The following is a 16,845-nucleotide window of genomic DNA, read 5'->3' as shown; positions in this document are numbered from 1 at the left end:
AGATTATTATTGCACTCGTGTGTTAACAGACAGAGATATGGATCAGACATCCATAACGCCATTCGGCCAGGCGGGTGAGCTGGCGGGCGCTGTGGTACAATAAAAGCGGACTGCGACGGAATCACTGATATTAGCCAATCAAATAAAGGGAGTGTCACACCACGACTCGATCCAATTGTTGCTTACCAATGAGTTGATTGCCAATGAATCACATTTTCAGGAAGGCCACCCTATCAACTTTTGAGTTACTGCCGGATCGGCTGAGCTGAATCGATACGACGATTAACCTCGATTCACGATCCAAAATGACCATATATGGGCAAAGACAACGCCCCATCGGCCAACACCACACCCTACTTCCATATACAGGAACTGGACTTAAAAACGAGTTAGGTTCCAGAGGTCTGTTCGTAAGTCAATTTGTTCGTAAGTCCCACTCTACTCTTGGTGATTACAAACACGTTGTACGGCATGTACACTCTATATGGGGAATGGCTTTTAAAGTTATATAATCTCCTGTAGATGTCGATTCACACTGGTTCTTCAGGTTCTGCAGATGTAGATGCCGCCACCACCGCCGTCTATTGCACGGCGGTTGAACTCGCGACGCTCGGTCCGAACAGGCAACTGGACATACGGACAGATTTTATTAGTATCTCTGAAAGTTCGGAAGTCGAATGTTCGTAAGTAGAGGGGTCCCTGTATGGGCAAATCTCTGATCGTTGATTTCGTTGGGTGTCCGATTACATCGTATTACAGCACAGCGGTGGCGAGATTTTAACGATCCCGCCTTGTATACAGGAGGCCTTGGGTTTGATCCCAAACCTGACGAGACTTTGTTGAGTGATCATTTGTGGGTCAGGTATCTTCTGAAAAAGAGCTGTATAGTGAGCCTTACCTGGTAAAATAGAAAATTGTTTAGTTCATCTGAGTCGAGGTGAGCTTAAGCTGGTGAGGTTTTGCGAGTCAGGAGTGGTGAACCAGGTGCGGTGAGCGACACCCACGTGATTTGTGTGTGGTGAGAAATACCCATGTTAGACAGGTGTGGTGAGGGAGTATTTATGTTATGTCATTCTGGTGAGGTGTGCATCTCTGCTGCACCACTGACGCCTGTGTCCTGTTGCATGCACACTTATATACAAAACCGAGATTCCCCATGCAGCCTTAAAAAAATTGTTGGGGAAACTTCCGTGCGCGAGCACCTGCTAAGGCCGGCGCACGGCGCACGAGGAGGTGGGTGGCCAGCACCACTCCCGACCTGACCGCTTTTATCTCCCCAGTGTTGATGTTTACTTACCACACGAGGTGCTCGTTTAAGGTTGACTCATCCGAGCGGTGAAGAGGGGCCCAGGACTGGTCATATATTCGTCGCGAACGTTTGAATTTTGACCGGGAATTGAACTGGGGTCACCAGGTTTTTATTGCAGCTCACTGATCATTGTGCCACCGCTAACCACTGCGCTACTGCGCGCTCCTACACATGCACGCACACACATACATGCACACATGCATGCACACGCACGCATGCACATATTCATACACGCGTGCACACACGCATACACGCACACGCAGGAAGATCCGCGGGGAGGGAAAGAAGTGTCGCAAGGTGTACGGCATGGAAAACAAGGACATGTGGTGCACTGCCTGCCGTTGGAAGAAAGCCTGCCAGCGCTTCCTCGACTGAAATCTCACCTCCACAGCCCAGCCTAGTGCAGCCCGGTCCAGCCTAGCCTAGCCTAGCCCAGCCTAGCACCATCTGTCTCTTCGTCCCCACTCCTACAGAGATTCCCTGACCCCCCCCCCCCCCCACCGTCTGCTATGGTGGTTTGGCCCATCACCCGTCAAGTGTCCGGGGTCCCATCTCTGTGAATCGGCTGGAACTGCCGAATCAGCCTTCGTCAGTTTGCTCCGTCGTTTGGTGGTGGAGGTGGTTGTTGGTGGTGATAATGGTCAAGACACGGGCACGGTTTTGCCACAAAGATGTTGGGTGAAGAGGGAAGGTATTAAGATCCGGCTGCGTGAGTGAAGTGGGGGTCCACACAGCTCGTGAGGACGAAGGTTGACATCAGGGGGGACACCTCCGTTAACGCCACGTCAATCTCGATGGTGGAAACTACTCCCAACGACGCAAACCATCGGGAACGATCCACGCTCAATTTATTTTTTGCCCCTTTTTATCTGCGACCGGCAGAATCGTCGAGGAACGGATGTGTCCCACGTGGGTAATTTGGAGCTGTGGGGGACGTGGTTTTTTCTGCCACGGTGGAAGGCTCGCACGAGCCGCCCGCGGTGGCATGAAACCACTTTGAGGGATGGGGGGTGGGAGACATCTAATTTTACAAATTGCCACGGGATAATGGGAATTTCCACGTTCCTAATTCCAGCCTATGACTCGGGACTAGTTCACGATGAAGATTAAAAAAAAATCAGCAAGATCCTTGCGCGACAGTGACGGTGAGAGAGCAAATTTCTGTTCGAACAAAGAAAATACGAACCCCGAGTTTTATTTTGGAAACTGCAACGTCGCACGCTTAGCTCTGTTTCGACGCGAGACGAAGTCGCAATTTGTGCAGGCAAACATGCGACCCAAAGCATCGCGCAATCACTCTCTCCGTTTTACCTTCCATACATAGAGGTGTTCACATTCAGAACACGATAAAAATATGAGAAACACTCTCTGGGATAAGTATTATAGGACGATACGATCACAATACAACTCTTATGATTTATAAAGTAAGCTCTGCGATTCATATTCCTGCAGCTGACTAGGTAGGAACAGCCTCAGAACACGAAGACCCCTGTTGGTGGGAAAACTTCCATTTGTACTCGTGACAGAACAATGCTTAATACATGAGACTCTTCAAACTTTGAATCAAGAGTTCAGCTCACTCCAGCAGTCGTTAGAGCCTGAACTGTTTTGAATCCGATCGTAGCCGCTTATCCTTAATACGGCTAAAATCTTCCCTCTTCATAAAAAAGTGCAGCCTGCTCCAGTTCACACAATTGCTCCTTTCCTCACTGAAATTATACAACGGGAAAGCATTGGACTAGGTAGGAAATCGATTTTTTTTATTGACGCGGTCATTCAAATTCTCACGAACCGAAATGGAAATAAATAAATAAATAGAAATTCCTTTTTTCAAACATGGAACATTTACACAAAAGTTACGTGCAGAATGACCAAAATGCATGTGAAAAGGGAAGTCTGACAAGGTGGGTCTATTAGCACAGGTTTTGACACGAACAAAAACAGCTGCCGGAGATGAAGATCCAGCGATCAAGACGTCATCGTGGCCAAAGCCGTCGATAGCCGCCACCACCACCACCACCTTTGCCAACACAGCTCACTACCAACAACCCTCTTACCCTGTAATAGGTCCCCTTGCTGCGCAGGAGAGACGCGCAACCTCTGTCTCAGATTTACCCGAACCAGTTTCCCACTATTTGCTCTTGCCGTCTTCTCCTGGATCGCCGGACTTTGTGGAGACCACTTCGCAATTCAATCAAGAGGTTGTCTCGGTACGGCTCAATTACCACGATGGGGCCATGGCAGTGAACCCTGATGTGGGCCCTAGGCGACTCCCCATCATCACGACCATGACCCCCCCCCACCACCTCTCGGCTTCCCAGAGTCCCCGAGGCTCTACTGCAAAATGTCATCGGTGCGATGACGTAACAACGAAAACCGGCCCTTCACTGCAGTCGTCCGCATCTTCCGTCCATGCCGCTACGTCTGTCGAACCAGCAGCTAAATAATTTAGAGATTTGAAACTTTCACGGTTTCCGTTCCACTCTCTCGGAGAGAGAGAGAGAGAGACGGAATGATTCTGAGTCGCGGGGATAACCACAGACAAGCGGGGAAAGAGGCAGCCAATAAAGAAACCGGCGCTAACAATCGTCCCAAGCGCTGTGTTGCTAAATACTGCGACGATTGGCGAAGCTCCATTCGTGAGTGCGCTTAAAGGGCACCACTGGCTTCTCGGGAAAACTTCACAACCAAATCTCGGCAGTTTGGGGGTAGTGTGGGAGCTTGGGACACTGCGGAGTCGTAAGGATTTAATTTGGGTTTTTTTTTATTTGTGCCGAGACTAGAGAGGGTGGGGGGAGAGCAAAAAAAAAAACTGATGTTAAACGTGGAGAGAAAAAAAAATCTTCCCCCTACCCCCGCACCACACACCCACGAGACAAAAAAATAACCGACTGGAACTGTGCGTTTTGAGGAGTGTGCTGGAGATTGGGGATGTTGGCGTGGAGAGTGCAGTCGACGTGGTGACTGATCAGGGGGAAGTGTAGACAGAGCAAAGTAGAATAACTTGGGGGGGGGGGGGGTGGCAGCGAGCGACGCATTGGTGGCAGCAAGAGCGGGGGCTAGATGCGTCCCAAGGGGTTGCGAAGACCCAGGGGATTGAAGGAAAAGAAGACGACGACGATGATGGTGATGCTGTTGATGGGACGTGCCCGATGGGGGGGAACATTAATGTGCCGGACGTGGAGTCGCTGGAGTTGCCACCTTTGAGCTACAAAAAGAAACCAGAGACATTTCATGGGAAGAAGAAGAACAACAACAATTTCACCCAATACTGGAAGAGTGGAGAACTACATGTAAACGCATTGTCTCAAGTGGTATCTTATTAACGCAACTGACAAAAGGGCAGGACTTTGTTTATCAACGTCTGTTCCCCAGGGGGAAAGATTTTACAGATTGCCACAGTAACGAAATGGACAATCCTGGGAAATCCGGGACGGGTCGCAACCCCGTGGAGCCACGAGTCACATAGCTTGCCCACCGTGGCGTGGGCCCCGAGAGTTGCACCACGTGCTTGCTGTCACGTGTCTCGTCTCACACGCCGTGAGTTTTCCTCTCTCTGCCAATCTCCTTTGTGTGCTCCTTCGATGTTGTGCTCTACCCTTCTCGCGAGCCCTCAAGGCTTCGTGATGGATTTGGGGCTAAGGTTCGAGAGGTGCTTTAAGAACAAACGACACGCTGCACTTATATAAAACAAAATAGGGCAACTCATTTGTATAAAATACTACAGCGGTTTAAAATTATAAAAAAAAAGTGGTTTCAGCGAGACCATTTACATGTTTGGGTCCTCGCTTGTTGGTGCACAATAGTGGTGTCTATCGCAGCCGGTCAAATGTTAAGGTAAAAAAGCATACACGTTAACGAGTAAGCATACAGTTTCTTTCGTTCGGATGTTTTTTCGTTACCAATTTACAAAGCGTTGAGTGAGTAGGGTGCTATATTTAATTACTTTTGTTAACTGCCACACAAGGGCTGAGTTTAGTAGGTTTTAAAGCAGGGCACCCACCGCCATCCACTTTTTTTGCTGGGGACGAGATGATGATGATGATTGTTGAGACGTGAATGTCCAGAGACGTGGCCAGTAAACTTTACCCGTGCAATGAGAGCAAGTCGCGGGAGAATAGTTGGTGGTCGCTACTTTTTGCGCATGGAGCAAGGGCCGGATTTATGGTGGAGGGATAATATCTTTGCTCCAATCGGATGCGGTTTCCTTAGGTATGAGGGTACCTTTCACCCTTGTCAGCCTTGTGGGGAGGGGGGGGGCAAGGCTTTGTGATATCGTCCTCTTGATATGACCGATTGTAGGGAACGCTGCCCCGTGGTCCGTATCGGTTGGCATGCTGGATTTGCAAACCAGAGGTCGCCGGTCCTGTTAGATCTCCCGGCCACGGAATTGGAAGCAGTGCGGAAAAGAGTTTATAACAAATTAGCTCTCTCTCTCCCGCCCCACACCCCCAAACCATCCATCCTCCGTCCACCCATCAGTATAAAACGGGTACATCACAAGTTAGTCGATCGGCAGGTCGTGAGTGGTGGGGGTTAAAGTGTGGGTGTACTACCTCTTCGGAGAGAGACGTGTATGGCCGGGGGTGGAGGAGTCGGCCAGAAACCCCCCTCTGAGCAAGTTGTTGGTTCCCGAACCCTTTTCTGGCCACACGTTGGGTGGCAGTGTCAACAACTCAAAACAATCTTCGCGGAAACCGCCATGCGGTAAGCAACAGCAAAAAATAATCTGGTGGTGGGAACATGTTTTTGTATCTGAACCACGTCGCCCTGTACCACTTTCCCCCACGCGGCCTTGTGGACCACAGTAATTGGAGGAATCGCTTCTGTGCAGGGGTCCGTCTCGAACGGACTCGAGAGCTCCCTCTAGCGAAGGCATTTGGGTCGGCGTTGGCGCGAGCAGGCAAAGTACAGGGCGACAGCACCGTGACGAACACGTTTTCATAAAATGGCCATCCTGATTACCGTTTCACTGGGTCGTGGTCACATAATTGGCAAGTGTTTGTCCGTGGTAGGCTTTCACCACCCGACTTAGCCAAACGAATCTATGCGTCACGCGTGCAAGCGTTTTAACAACGCGTCAATTCTTGTCGCTGTTTCCGTCTTCTCCCAGTGAGTTGAAGAAGCATTGTCACAACCAGAGTGGGCGATTGGATACGGGACGTTTCATTCTGACTTGCTGGTGACGCAAGTGTCTCCCAGTCTTCTGGGTTTTTCCCTCCACATTTAGAAATGACATCGCGCGTTCAGATTATTTGGCTGCTATAACTTCCACGCGATGATGATGATTTCAGCCACTTTGCTTGAGCAATCATTTCTGATAGCCAGGTCGCTTCTGAACAAAAAGCTTCATAGCTCAGTAGGGAGTCTTACCCGGCAAAATAAACGATAGTTTATATCGTCGATGTTAAGAGGACGTCATCCGACATCGCCTTCTGGGCCTATTGGGGCACTTGCTCACACAACACCACGGATCTCTCTTGGGAAAATAGCCAGGAAACTCGGGGGGCGGGGTGGTGGTGGTGGTGGTGGGGGGGCAGAGATCCCTAAATCCGGCCCTGCCAAGCGAGTGACTGGCAGAACGGCGACGCCACTTCCGCGACACGATGCCAAATATTTCACAGCGGGGAAGTCCAACTCTCTCGGTTCGCAGACTCAGGAGTGGGGGGAAGGGTTAAAAAAGTGGCATTTTGTGGTGTGACGACAAGAGCTGACTTTGTTTTTTTCGTGTTGTTTGTAAAGGATGAAAAGTTGAAAGTCTAAACGGTGAACATTTTGTCGCGAGCGAGGCCCAGCAAGCGGCTGCAACGTCGTTGAGGTGCTTTTCCAATGTCGAGTTACGCCGTAAACACGGCGTGGTTAGTAATACAAAAAAAAATTGTGAAATAATGACTACAATAGTAAAAAAAACAAATCGTTCATACTACTGCGCAGGGTTTATTTTTTCCCACGGTTGTGCCGATGTTTTTTTTGCGGGGTTGTACGGCCAGCCCGTTTCGGTCTGGCGTCTTGTCCCGACGTTTCGCTCCCACGTCCTGCGTTGAGGGCCTCGGGGTGGGTGCCTGGGAGGTTCGTTGCAAACTGCATTTTTTTAGTTGCTGCTGCTCTTGAACAAGGCTCCTGAATCACGTGGAGGCGAAAAGTCGGGCTTCGTGCCGAAACGGGCTCAACGACCCCCCAAAAAACACGTCTGGAGAGAGAGAGGAGAGAGATCGCAGCGAACTGAAATTCAAATTTCATGCCCACGCGCGAACCTCATCCTCGCCGCGGAAACGTTCAGCCGCTTTAACTTCACCTTTTTATCCCCACAAGTCGCTTGTTGGAGAGTTGGTTCTCAATCGAGCCTCTCGCTCGCTCGTTCACTCCGTTGGCTCTGTTATGAATGTTGTTCATCGTTTGCGGCGATAAGAATGGTGGTGAGTGTTTGAAAAAAAAAAAGGTTCCAGGTGGTGGCAGTAGAGTTGTGAGTCGATTGACGGGTGGGATGGACGGTGGGGGTGGTGGTGCCCCCCACTCACATCACCTGCCCACTGCCAAACCATCACAGGGGACCCACCCACCCACCCCATAGGTGACACGTGGAAACTTGCAACGAACGTATGGCAGCACCACCGTCCCCCCCCCACCGTCTCCCCTTTACAGACGCAGGCATTGCCCATGGTGGTGAGTTGGAGGGGGATTCCTTCGACCGTGTGTACTCCAGCACGTGGTACACAACTACACTGTGCATAGTTTAATGGGTGTCTTGTAAAGAAAAACTGCAGAAAAATTCGATAACCTACAAAAGTGAAATGTAAAGTTAGCTTTGAGATGGGTTTAAGTGTGCGGCGAAGGGGGGTGAGTTTTGATCACGGTAGAGTCATCTGTCAAGGGGGGGGGTAGGGGGTGTGTGGAGATTATTCAATGAATATTGACATGGTTTTTCAATAGGTGGTCAATCGTTTCAGTGAAACCAGGTGCCGCTCTCAACCTGGTTAAACAAAGTCAGCGTGGGACGAGAGTTACCGTGTCCCGAGCCTCACCCGCCGCGTTACATGGGAGAGACGGCGGGGCACGGACAGAGATGCTACTTCGTTTTAACGAAAACAAAAGTCGACGATGGGGTTGTCGGCGTGCGTCAGTGACGAGCCGGTGTTGTCGAAAAAGATACATGCGGGTTGTCGATTTTAATGAAAACATACGTGTGGGTTATCGAGTTTTTTCTTTATCTCTATCGCCAGCTAACACCCCCCCCCCACCTTCTCAATGATTTCCCTCATCATCAAAAGCGTGGCCTGCCTGAGAAAGATGCGTGTCCGAACGTGTTTGTGATATCGTTTTTGGTTTGTCACAGGAACGCACTGGAGATGATGGTCGTGAAGGGCACGACTCGGGGTTTTCCAAACTCCAGTACTCGCGCCTTTCCGCGACTATCACCCGACTCCTCCCGTTCAGTTACAAATCAAATTCGTTTCGCGCTTCACGCGCCCGATGATTGTTAAACACGTCCCACTTGACGCGTAATTTACGCTGCCCTCATGTGGAGCACGTGCGTGCGCGCACACACAGAAGATGTCTACACACACGGGACACGTGTACATACATCCACACGGAACACGTGTACACACACAGAAGATGTATACACACACTGAACACGTGTACACACATCCACACGGGACACGTGTACACACACACACAAGATGTATACACACACGGGACACGTGTACACACGGAACACGTGTACACACACAGGAGATGTATACACACACACAAGATGTCACACGGGGCACGTGTACACACACCCACACGGAACACGTGTACACAGAAGATGTCTACACACACGGGACACGTGTACACACATCCACACGGAACACGTGTACACACAGAAGATGTATACACACACAGGAAATGTAAACACACTGAACACGTACACACACACACACCGAAATTTCAACCTTCATTTGAATCGGCTCTCTACGCGGTGCCGCGTGGAACTTGTTTAACAATCATCAGGCACGCGCAGCGCGCGACGAGTTGAATGGGAGGAGTCGTCGTTTGGTAAACGCGGAGAGACGCGGCGCGTTGGTGATGGCGGTCGTGGTGGTGGTGGTGCGCCGCGGGGACTGGAGTTTGGCAAACCGTACGTACTTACGTAGTGAAAACGATGATTTTTTAAGAGGGGGTGGAGGGTGGGTGCCCTTAGTTCATCAGGAGTGCTCGGTGCTTTAATCATTCAGCGGCCCCGTCGTTTGCACGGGAGGCCGCGATCAGAAGTGTCGATTGACTTGTCGCGTGGGCAATCAATCCACCCCTTCCATGCTACACGCCCGCCGTCCCGTTTGCAAAAACAACAACAACAACAAACAACAAGTGCTTGCGGCGGATTCACGGCCGTCGGCGGTTTGAATTGGAATTGGACAAAACGCATGCGCTTGTATCGATCCTTCAAGTGCAACCACACACTTGTTCTAAACGATGAGACCCCCCCCCCCCCCCATTCACAAGAGGGGAGGAGAATATGCCGGGACCAGGAGCTTTGCGGTGGGCCGCTCTTGCAAAAAAAAGAGAGATGCCCTCCGTATAGCCCCGATAGGCCTTAAATTCGCGAGAAAATTACAAAATCCCGCGTCTTGACGTGAAGATTTTGACGACGCGCAAAGCTCCGCTTTTCACAAAACGTGCACGGTGCTGCCTTGCCTGCATGCCCATGCGACCCGCTCCACACACATTGCCTGTTACAAGACGGGTCTCTGCCTCGTCTCGAGACCACGCGCGCTGTTGGTGTGGTGTAATCAACAGCAACAACAATGATGGAGATGATACGGCCTCACTCGGCTCTCTCTCTCCCAGTTTCTTTTGAAATGCCTTTGGCCCGCCAAATGTATTTGAAACTTCTGTTAGGCCTTCAGTAAGGGGAAGGGTTCCCCCATCCACCCCTGCTTTTAAGTTTATGAAAGTACAAAGTCAAAAGTGCATTGTCCCATAAATCACCATTTGAGGCATTGGTGCGCTCGATCTGTTCAGACCTGCGGCTAGAGCAAGTGGTGGAAATTCTACCTTCCTGTGACGGGCGGGGCGGAGGGGGAAGGCGAGTTTATCCTTAGGACAAGCACTGTTGACGCCTCCCACAAAGTGGTAGGCAATTTATCGACCTCCCCCTCCCACCCCCCAGCGTGATGATGGGCTGAGTTAGCCCTCCAATCTGGAAGTGAACTCGCAACGTGGTGGTTGTGAGCCGCTCGCTCTCCAGTTGAGCGACCTGGCCGGCAATGTTTATATGTCTCGCCCATGACCCCCCCCCCCCCCCCCCCCCCATCTAATCAAATCTGATTTGCCGAAACAGTATTTTTCAGAGAGTGGGGTTTTCATTACAGCAAGTAATGGCCTCTGTGGTTCAACATTGGTTTAACTTTGAAAGCGCTCAAAGGAACCAAAGGCCTCCTGAACGTTGGGCTGCGTTTTGAGCGATTGGCTCGAGGGGCCCAGCCCTCCCAACTGATTAGACTCCATTCCGCAGTTTTCCCTGCGGGTTTGGTGCTTTGACTGAGCTGCGTTTGTCGTTACACTTAAGACGCGCGGTGTTGTTTTCCATGCTATTGTTTTCGACCGATAACTGGACTCTCTTGTGAGCGTCGTTTCAGTATTCGCAGCTTACGGATTTAACTTTTATAAAAGCAGTATCCGTCATTCCATTGCAAAGTGCGTGTGTTTCGGTAACTTTAACGTAATAAACTAAAACAAGACACATGCAATGCAACATTGGGCACGATTCGCATACATCTCGCTGCCGTTGAGAATCACCTTGGCTCATGTTTTTGTTTAAACGTTTGCTGCAGTCGCTGCCCCTTTGTCGGTGCCAGTCCACTGCTGGATGAAGGCCTCCCCCTCGCAGCTCGAGTACGACCATACTTCACCGCGCTGGTCCCATCAGTGCGGGGTTGGTGAACGAATGCGGGAGGCATCCATTAACCGGGTTTCAGACATCGGTCGCCAACTGGCTGGTGTTTGTTAGCCGTGGCGCCGGAAATCGAACTCAGGTCGCGAGATATACAAGCGTTACATTGGCGGCAGCGGTTGTGTTCTGAGTTTAAAGCAAACACACACTTGTTCATGGCTGTAGCTGTTGCTTATTAATATACTCTCGGTTGTTCGACGCGCGCAAACGAAGAGTCGCTTCCCGTTGCCGTGTTCCGCTCCGCGAGATTGCAAATGTGAACCGTAATCGTGTCCTGGATTGATTTTTTTTTTGTGTGGCTTGGGTTGGGCCGCTCAAAGAGAGTCGGAGCCAGCCCAGCGGTGCAACGCTTCGAGGGGGCGGGGGGGGTCGTGAAAAATTGCATGAAATATTAACAACTTTTTAGGTTTTCTTTGGGGGGGGGGGGCTAGACCCAGTTTTAATCAGGCCGTGAAGCGCGCGTACGACGCTTAACGCTTAAACACACGCACACGTGCGCGAGTGAGCCATATGACCGACCGATGGTGACGATGGTGACGATGATGATGACAATTTACAGGGTTTATTATCATCGGCGCGGGGTTGCTCTCAAGAGATGGAACGCTCCGTTCTCTCGATCGCTCGGCGGGCGAGGAAGCCCCGAGCCTCGTCTTTAAGAACCGCGAATCGAGCGGCGCCGTTCACGAGACCTATTGAATGTTCGATGACCGACGAGGTAGTGGAGTGGTTGAACTTGAGCAGCTACTTCGAGAGTCTGCCCCGCACCCTCCCCCATCATCTCAACATCCCTGAAAGTTGTTGTTGTTACACGGGTCGTGAGAAAAGAAGAAGATGTAAGGGGAAGAAGAGGGAAAAAAGCGTAAAAAAAAATATTTGTAAATCGACGCGACAAAAACAAACAAAAAAATATTTAGTCGGAAATAATTCGCGCCGTCGTCTCTTTTGTGATGTAGTCTTCCCCTGGTCCGTAATGACACGTCGCCTCTTGAGCTTACTCCGCGACGCGGGGGCTAGCGATGGTGTGAACTTTTAGTCTCGTGGTGTACGTGATGTCGCTAGTCTCGATAATGTACTGCAGTTAGTTCGGCGATGTTAGTGAGTTCGACGGTGCAGCAGCTGGGCTTGTTTGCGGCGAGGTGGTCGTGAGAGAGAGGAACACGGGAGGAGGGCCGAAACCACTCGCTCGCTCGTACTCGGGGGTCATATATGACGACGACCCTTTGAGGTCCGCACAGACAGGGATCACGAACCCTCTCGCCGCGCTGGCGTCTCGAGGCCAAGTCTCAAGGCCCCCGGCGGGTTCGTTAGGGAGTTTTGACAAATCTCTGCGTAATTTGGCGGTGGTGATAATTTGTAAAAAAAAAAAATAACGATTTAATTGGACCTTCAAATTTGACTTTTTTTAAGTCGCGCTGCCCAGAACTCTAATGACGTCACCGCCATGTGAAATGCCATACCCTCTTAATACAGTGCCAGTAAAGTGACGTCATTGGAGTGCTGAGGTGGCGCTGCTGAAATCCACCTTCAGGCGTTATCATCAAGGACGCTTCTTCATGCGGCACTCTTAAGCATTCCAGCCAGATTCAGAGCTGTGTGCGTTGTGGCTTCGCGTCGTTCTGGAGCGGTGGTTCTTAACCTGAGGTGGCACGCCACCCCCTGGGGGGTGCGAGTCATGGCCAGATTCATCTTTTTTAGAAGGTAAATAACCGAAAAGACAAATTGCGCACGGGCGCGTTACGTTACAACTTATTTTGTTTCATCAAACTTACGTATTTATTAACGTTGTATATGTTGTTTTTTTACGATTGAGGCTGCAGTCAAGGTTAAGAACCAATGCTCCAAACCACCCAACAGGATGTCGAAATCTCCAGTGACGTCACTGCAGTGCCGCGTTAAGGCGGACAGCAGGTCTGGCGCAACTGTGGCTGGACCGCGTCCTGATTGGTCAAATCATCGGCAGTGGCGTTGTCGACGTCTTATGGACATGGCAACATTGTACAGCCCCTTTTGTCAAACCCACCGCTGGATTAAGGCCTCCCCCGACCTCTTTCCGTGCCAGTCAGGGCGTGGTGTTTGACCATACTTCACCGCACTGGATAGTGCCAATTGGTGAAGTCCTGGTGTCTGGTGGGTGGGGGGGGGGAGGGGTGGTAGGGTCGGTTCGGATATTACCCACCACAGGTTATCACACTGCGGAGAGCAAGCGCGCTGAGAACCACTGAGATCCACAGGGCACATACACACACTCTCTCTCACTGCCCTAGGGGACAATGAAAACATTCTGAAAAGGCAGTTGTGACTTTGGGGGCACCGTATGGATTCTGGAGTTCCCCCCTCTCGTTGTGCACCTTCCCCACCCACCCCGCACCCCCCTCCACCCCCACCCCACTCCCCCCTCTCGATCATCAGACCCACCTCTCGTTGCCCAAGGGGTTACTTCACCCCCCCTGCCCCCCCCCCCCCCACCAAAGTGGTCTCGCCGGACAAGTTTTCCGAATATTCCGTACGTATTACAACCGTAGAGTAATGCTAATGCATGCCCGTGTGTTTTTTGCTCCTCCCGTTGCATGCATGCAGTGTTTTCCCCTGTAAATAATCTCTTACCCCCCCCCCCCAGTCGGGAATTGTATTCGGCAGTGTGTGTGTGTGTATATAGGGTGCACGTATAGTGCAGCGTGGACGCGGTTGCGTCGCAGGCTTTTTTCTCCAACCCGTATCGCCGCGTTTCAACGCGTGTCTCCTGGTGCCGGTCGCGTCCGCGTGCACTCTTCCTTGCTGTTGATGTGCCAATGAGCAGAAGGTCGACTTGAGTTGGGATTGGAACGCCTGAAAGGGGGGAGGGGGGGGGCGTGTTGTCTTTGCAAGTCAAAGATGTCCTCACGAGGCGTAGCGTTTGTGGGCCCCGTTCATCTTGGGCCGTCACTTAATCTCCACGCAGCCCTCCCCCGCGCACCTTCTGTGGCGTCTGATTTGCGCACTTGGCCATTGTCACTATTCAACCTCGTCCAATTCCTTGTTTGTCGGAGAAGCTTCAGTTCTGTGAAGCCCCCAACCAACCTCCAGAACGTGAAGCGAAACGTCGGGACATCGTGCCGAACAACGCGACCCAGGAAACGCAATCGGAGAGAGCCATAGAAGCAGCCCGACCGCGGAAACTTTCGCAGGTCGAACAACAAACCAAACAATGGCTCGTCGATAATACCGCGCGAGCCCCCAAAAGAATGAATATCTTAATAGGCGACGTTTCGGGCAATGGCCCTTTTTCATAGGACAGGCAAGGTGAGAGACTGATATTAATAAGAGATAGCGATGACAGTATCGTTGGAAATGGTCACGGTTTTTTAATGTTGTAAAGCGACGCCAGCCCATGGCGACAGAAGCCGACTTTGAGTCGGTGGGCGCGCACTGAAGAGGCGATCTGGATCCCCCGTGCTCGCCACGGCACTGTCGAGTGGGAGGGTTCTTAGCTGATCGGCGATGACCCCCCCCCAGCACCCGGAGCGGACGGCAGTGGTTCATCTCAAAGCGACACGCACTTTGTGAGGAGTCGACGCGTCGTTCCGGGTGGCTTCGCACTCTCACACTCTCTCTCACGCTCTCTCTCGCTGTCTCACGCACTCGCTCGCTTTCTCACGCACTCTCATACTCACTCTCACGCACTCTCACGCACTCTCTCACGCTCTCTCACACGCACTATCTTGCTCTCTCACGCGCTCTCACGCACTCGCTCTCTCACGCACTCTCACACTCTCTCACTCTCACGCACTCTCACACTCTCTCGCTGTCTCACGCACTCTCTCGCTCTCTCACGTACTCTCACACTCTCTCACGCACTCTCTCGCTCTCTCACGTACTCTCACACTCTCTCACGCACTCTCTCGTTCTCTCTCACACGCACGCACTCTCTCACTCTCACGCACTCTCTCACGCACTCGCTCTCTTACACTCTCGCTCACTCACGCACCCTCACACTCTCACGCTCTCTCACACTCGCTCACACTCACGCACTCTCGCACTCTCGCTCACACTCACGCACTCTTACGCACTCGCTCTCTCACACTCTCGCTCACACTCACGCACTCTCACACTCGCTCACACTCACGCACTCTCTCACGCACTCTCACACTCGCTCACACTCACGCACTCTCTCACGCACTCTCACACTCGCTCACACTCACGCACTCGCTCGCTCACGCTTGCTCTCTCTCGAGCGAGAGGGCAAGCGTGTGTGAAGCCTTTTACGGTGGCGAATCTCACGGGACGGTGGTTCGGGATGTATGCGTGTGGTGTACATAATAAATAGTGTCCGTGGAGTAGCACTGCAGTTCTCGAGATGGTATTCCCATATAAACAAAATCACAATTATTACGCCTCTGTTGAAAGACATAAAACCAAACTGAAGCACCTTAAAAGACGAAGTAAATATACAAAAATACAACAAAAATCATAATAATCATTTTGCCACGGTCGAAGATGCACTCGTGTTTTGTAAGGAAAAGGAAACCAAACTGAAGTGTGCGTCAGTTGTTTTTTTTACATATATAGCAAGAGAGATTTGAGCGAGCGCGCATTGTGGCCCTTTTGATGTGAGGTCTCGGAAGCGAGAGGATGCCGATGTAGCGGGGCCAGGTCTGTGGGTGCCTATTAACACCGGTGCTGGAGGTTATTGATGTTGTGGTTGTTGTGGTGAAGAGGTGCTGGAGGTGATTGATGTTGTGGTTGTTGTGGTGAAGAGGTGCTGGAGGTGATTGATGTCGTGGTGGAGAGAGGTGCTGGAGGTTATTGTTGTTGTGGTTGTTGTGGTGAAGAGAGGTGCTGGTGGTTATTGATGTTGTGGGGAAGAGAGGTGCGATATGGGGAGGGATGGGGGGCGGACGATTTGTCTTCTATCGTTCGCCTGCCCTGCCCGCGTCCCCCCACAAAGGGATGGAGAGGGGAGCGGGGCTCTGAATGAACATATTTGTTGAGTAACCTCCACTCACGTCGGATGGTGTTGCCTGGTTGGTGTCTATGGTTTATTTTTCTGGGGGGGGGAGAGTGGAGCAATAGCTTTGGGACTGTGTGTAGTCAATGCAAGTTGGGCCGGTGGTATATTGTTATTACAAAAAAAAGCCACTCACTAGTAAGAGAGTATCATGAAAGCAATGCATGCGTGTTTGTAAAATGATGGATTTTTACACCGCGCGACAGACGTATGAAGTGCAAAGCGGTGGTGAAATGATGATGATTATACACTAACATTGAAGCGTACATGTAAAAAAACCAAGACGACCGGACCCACACGAGACCAAAAAAAATAAAATAAAACAACTTTTCGTTCAATACTTTGCATGTTATCGCAATGTCAAGCCAAGTTTCGCAAAAAAAACTTTAAATAATATTTTCAGAGGCAATAAGAAGTGGTTGGAGTTTTGTTATGGTGCGGGTATTAGGGTAGTTCTGAAACAAAGACGATGTTTGTTCTTCATCTACCCCCCCACCCCCCCTTTGTTTTCCACCGCCATGCACACCCGAGCCGTGCCAGCGCAGGACCCCCCCCCCCCTCCGCGCGCGGATCCGTTTGGGTTTTCCCCACCGGTTCGTTTTTAGCCGGAAAAAAAAA

General features: G+C 51.1%; 1 protein-coding gene across 4 annotated transcripts in view; it reads left to right on the top strand.

Moving 5' to 3' along the window:
• The window catches only part of LOC133340827 (zinc finger protein 704-like), a 49,065-nt gene extending 35,489 nt beyond the window's left edge, over positions 1-13,576 (top strand). For all 4 annotated transcript variants that reach the window (XM_061549251.1, XM_061549250.1, XM_061549249.1 and 1 more), the window contains exon 8: positions 1,573-13,576. In XM_061549251.1, the coding sequence (XP_061405235.1) occupies positions 1,573-1,684 (112 nt within the window). In that variant the 3' untranslated portion in view covers positions 1,685-13,576. The remainder of the gene's footprint in view (positions 1-1,572) is intronic.
• The last annotated feature ends 3,269 nt before the right edge of the window (positions 13,577-16,845 follow it).

The sequence above is a fragment of the Lethenteron reissneri genome, chromosome 10, assembly GCF_015708825.2.
Source record: "Lethenteron reissneri isolate LAM-NWPU_2019-01 chromosome 10, ASM1570882v1, whole genome shotgun sequence".
In the NCBI taxonomy this organism is placed as follows: Eukaryota; Metazoa; Chordata; class Hyperoartia; order Petromyzontiformes; family Petromyzontidae; genus Lethenteron; species Lethenteron reissneri.
The sequence above is the reverse complement of the archived record's forward strand: the minus strand, read 5'-3'. Positions and strand labels throughout refer to the sequence as shown.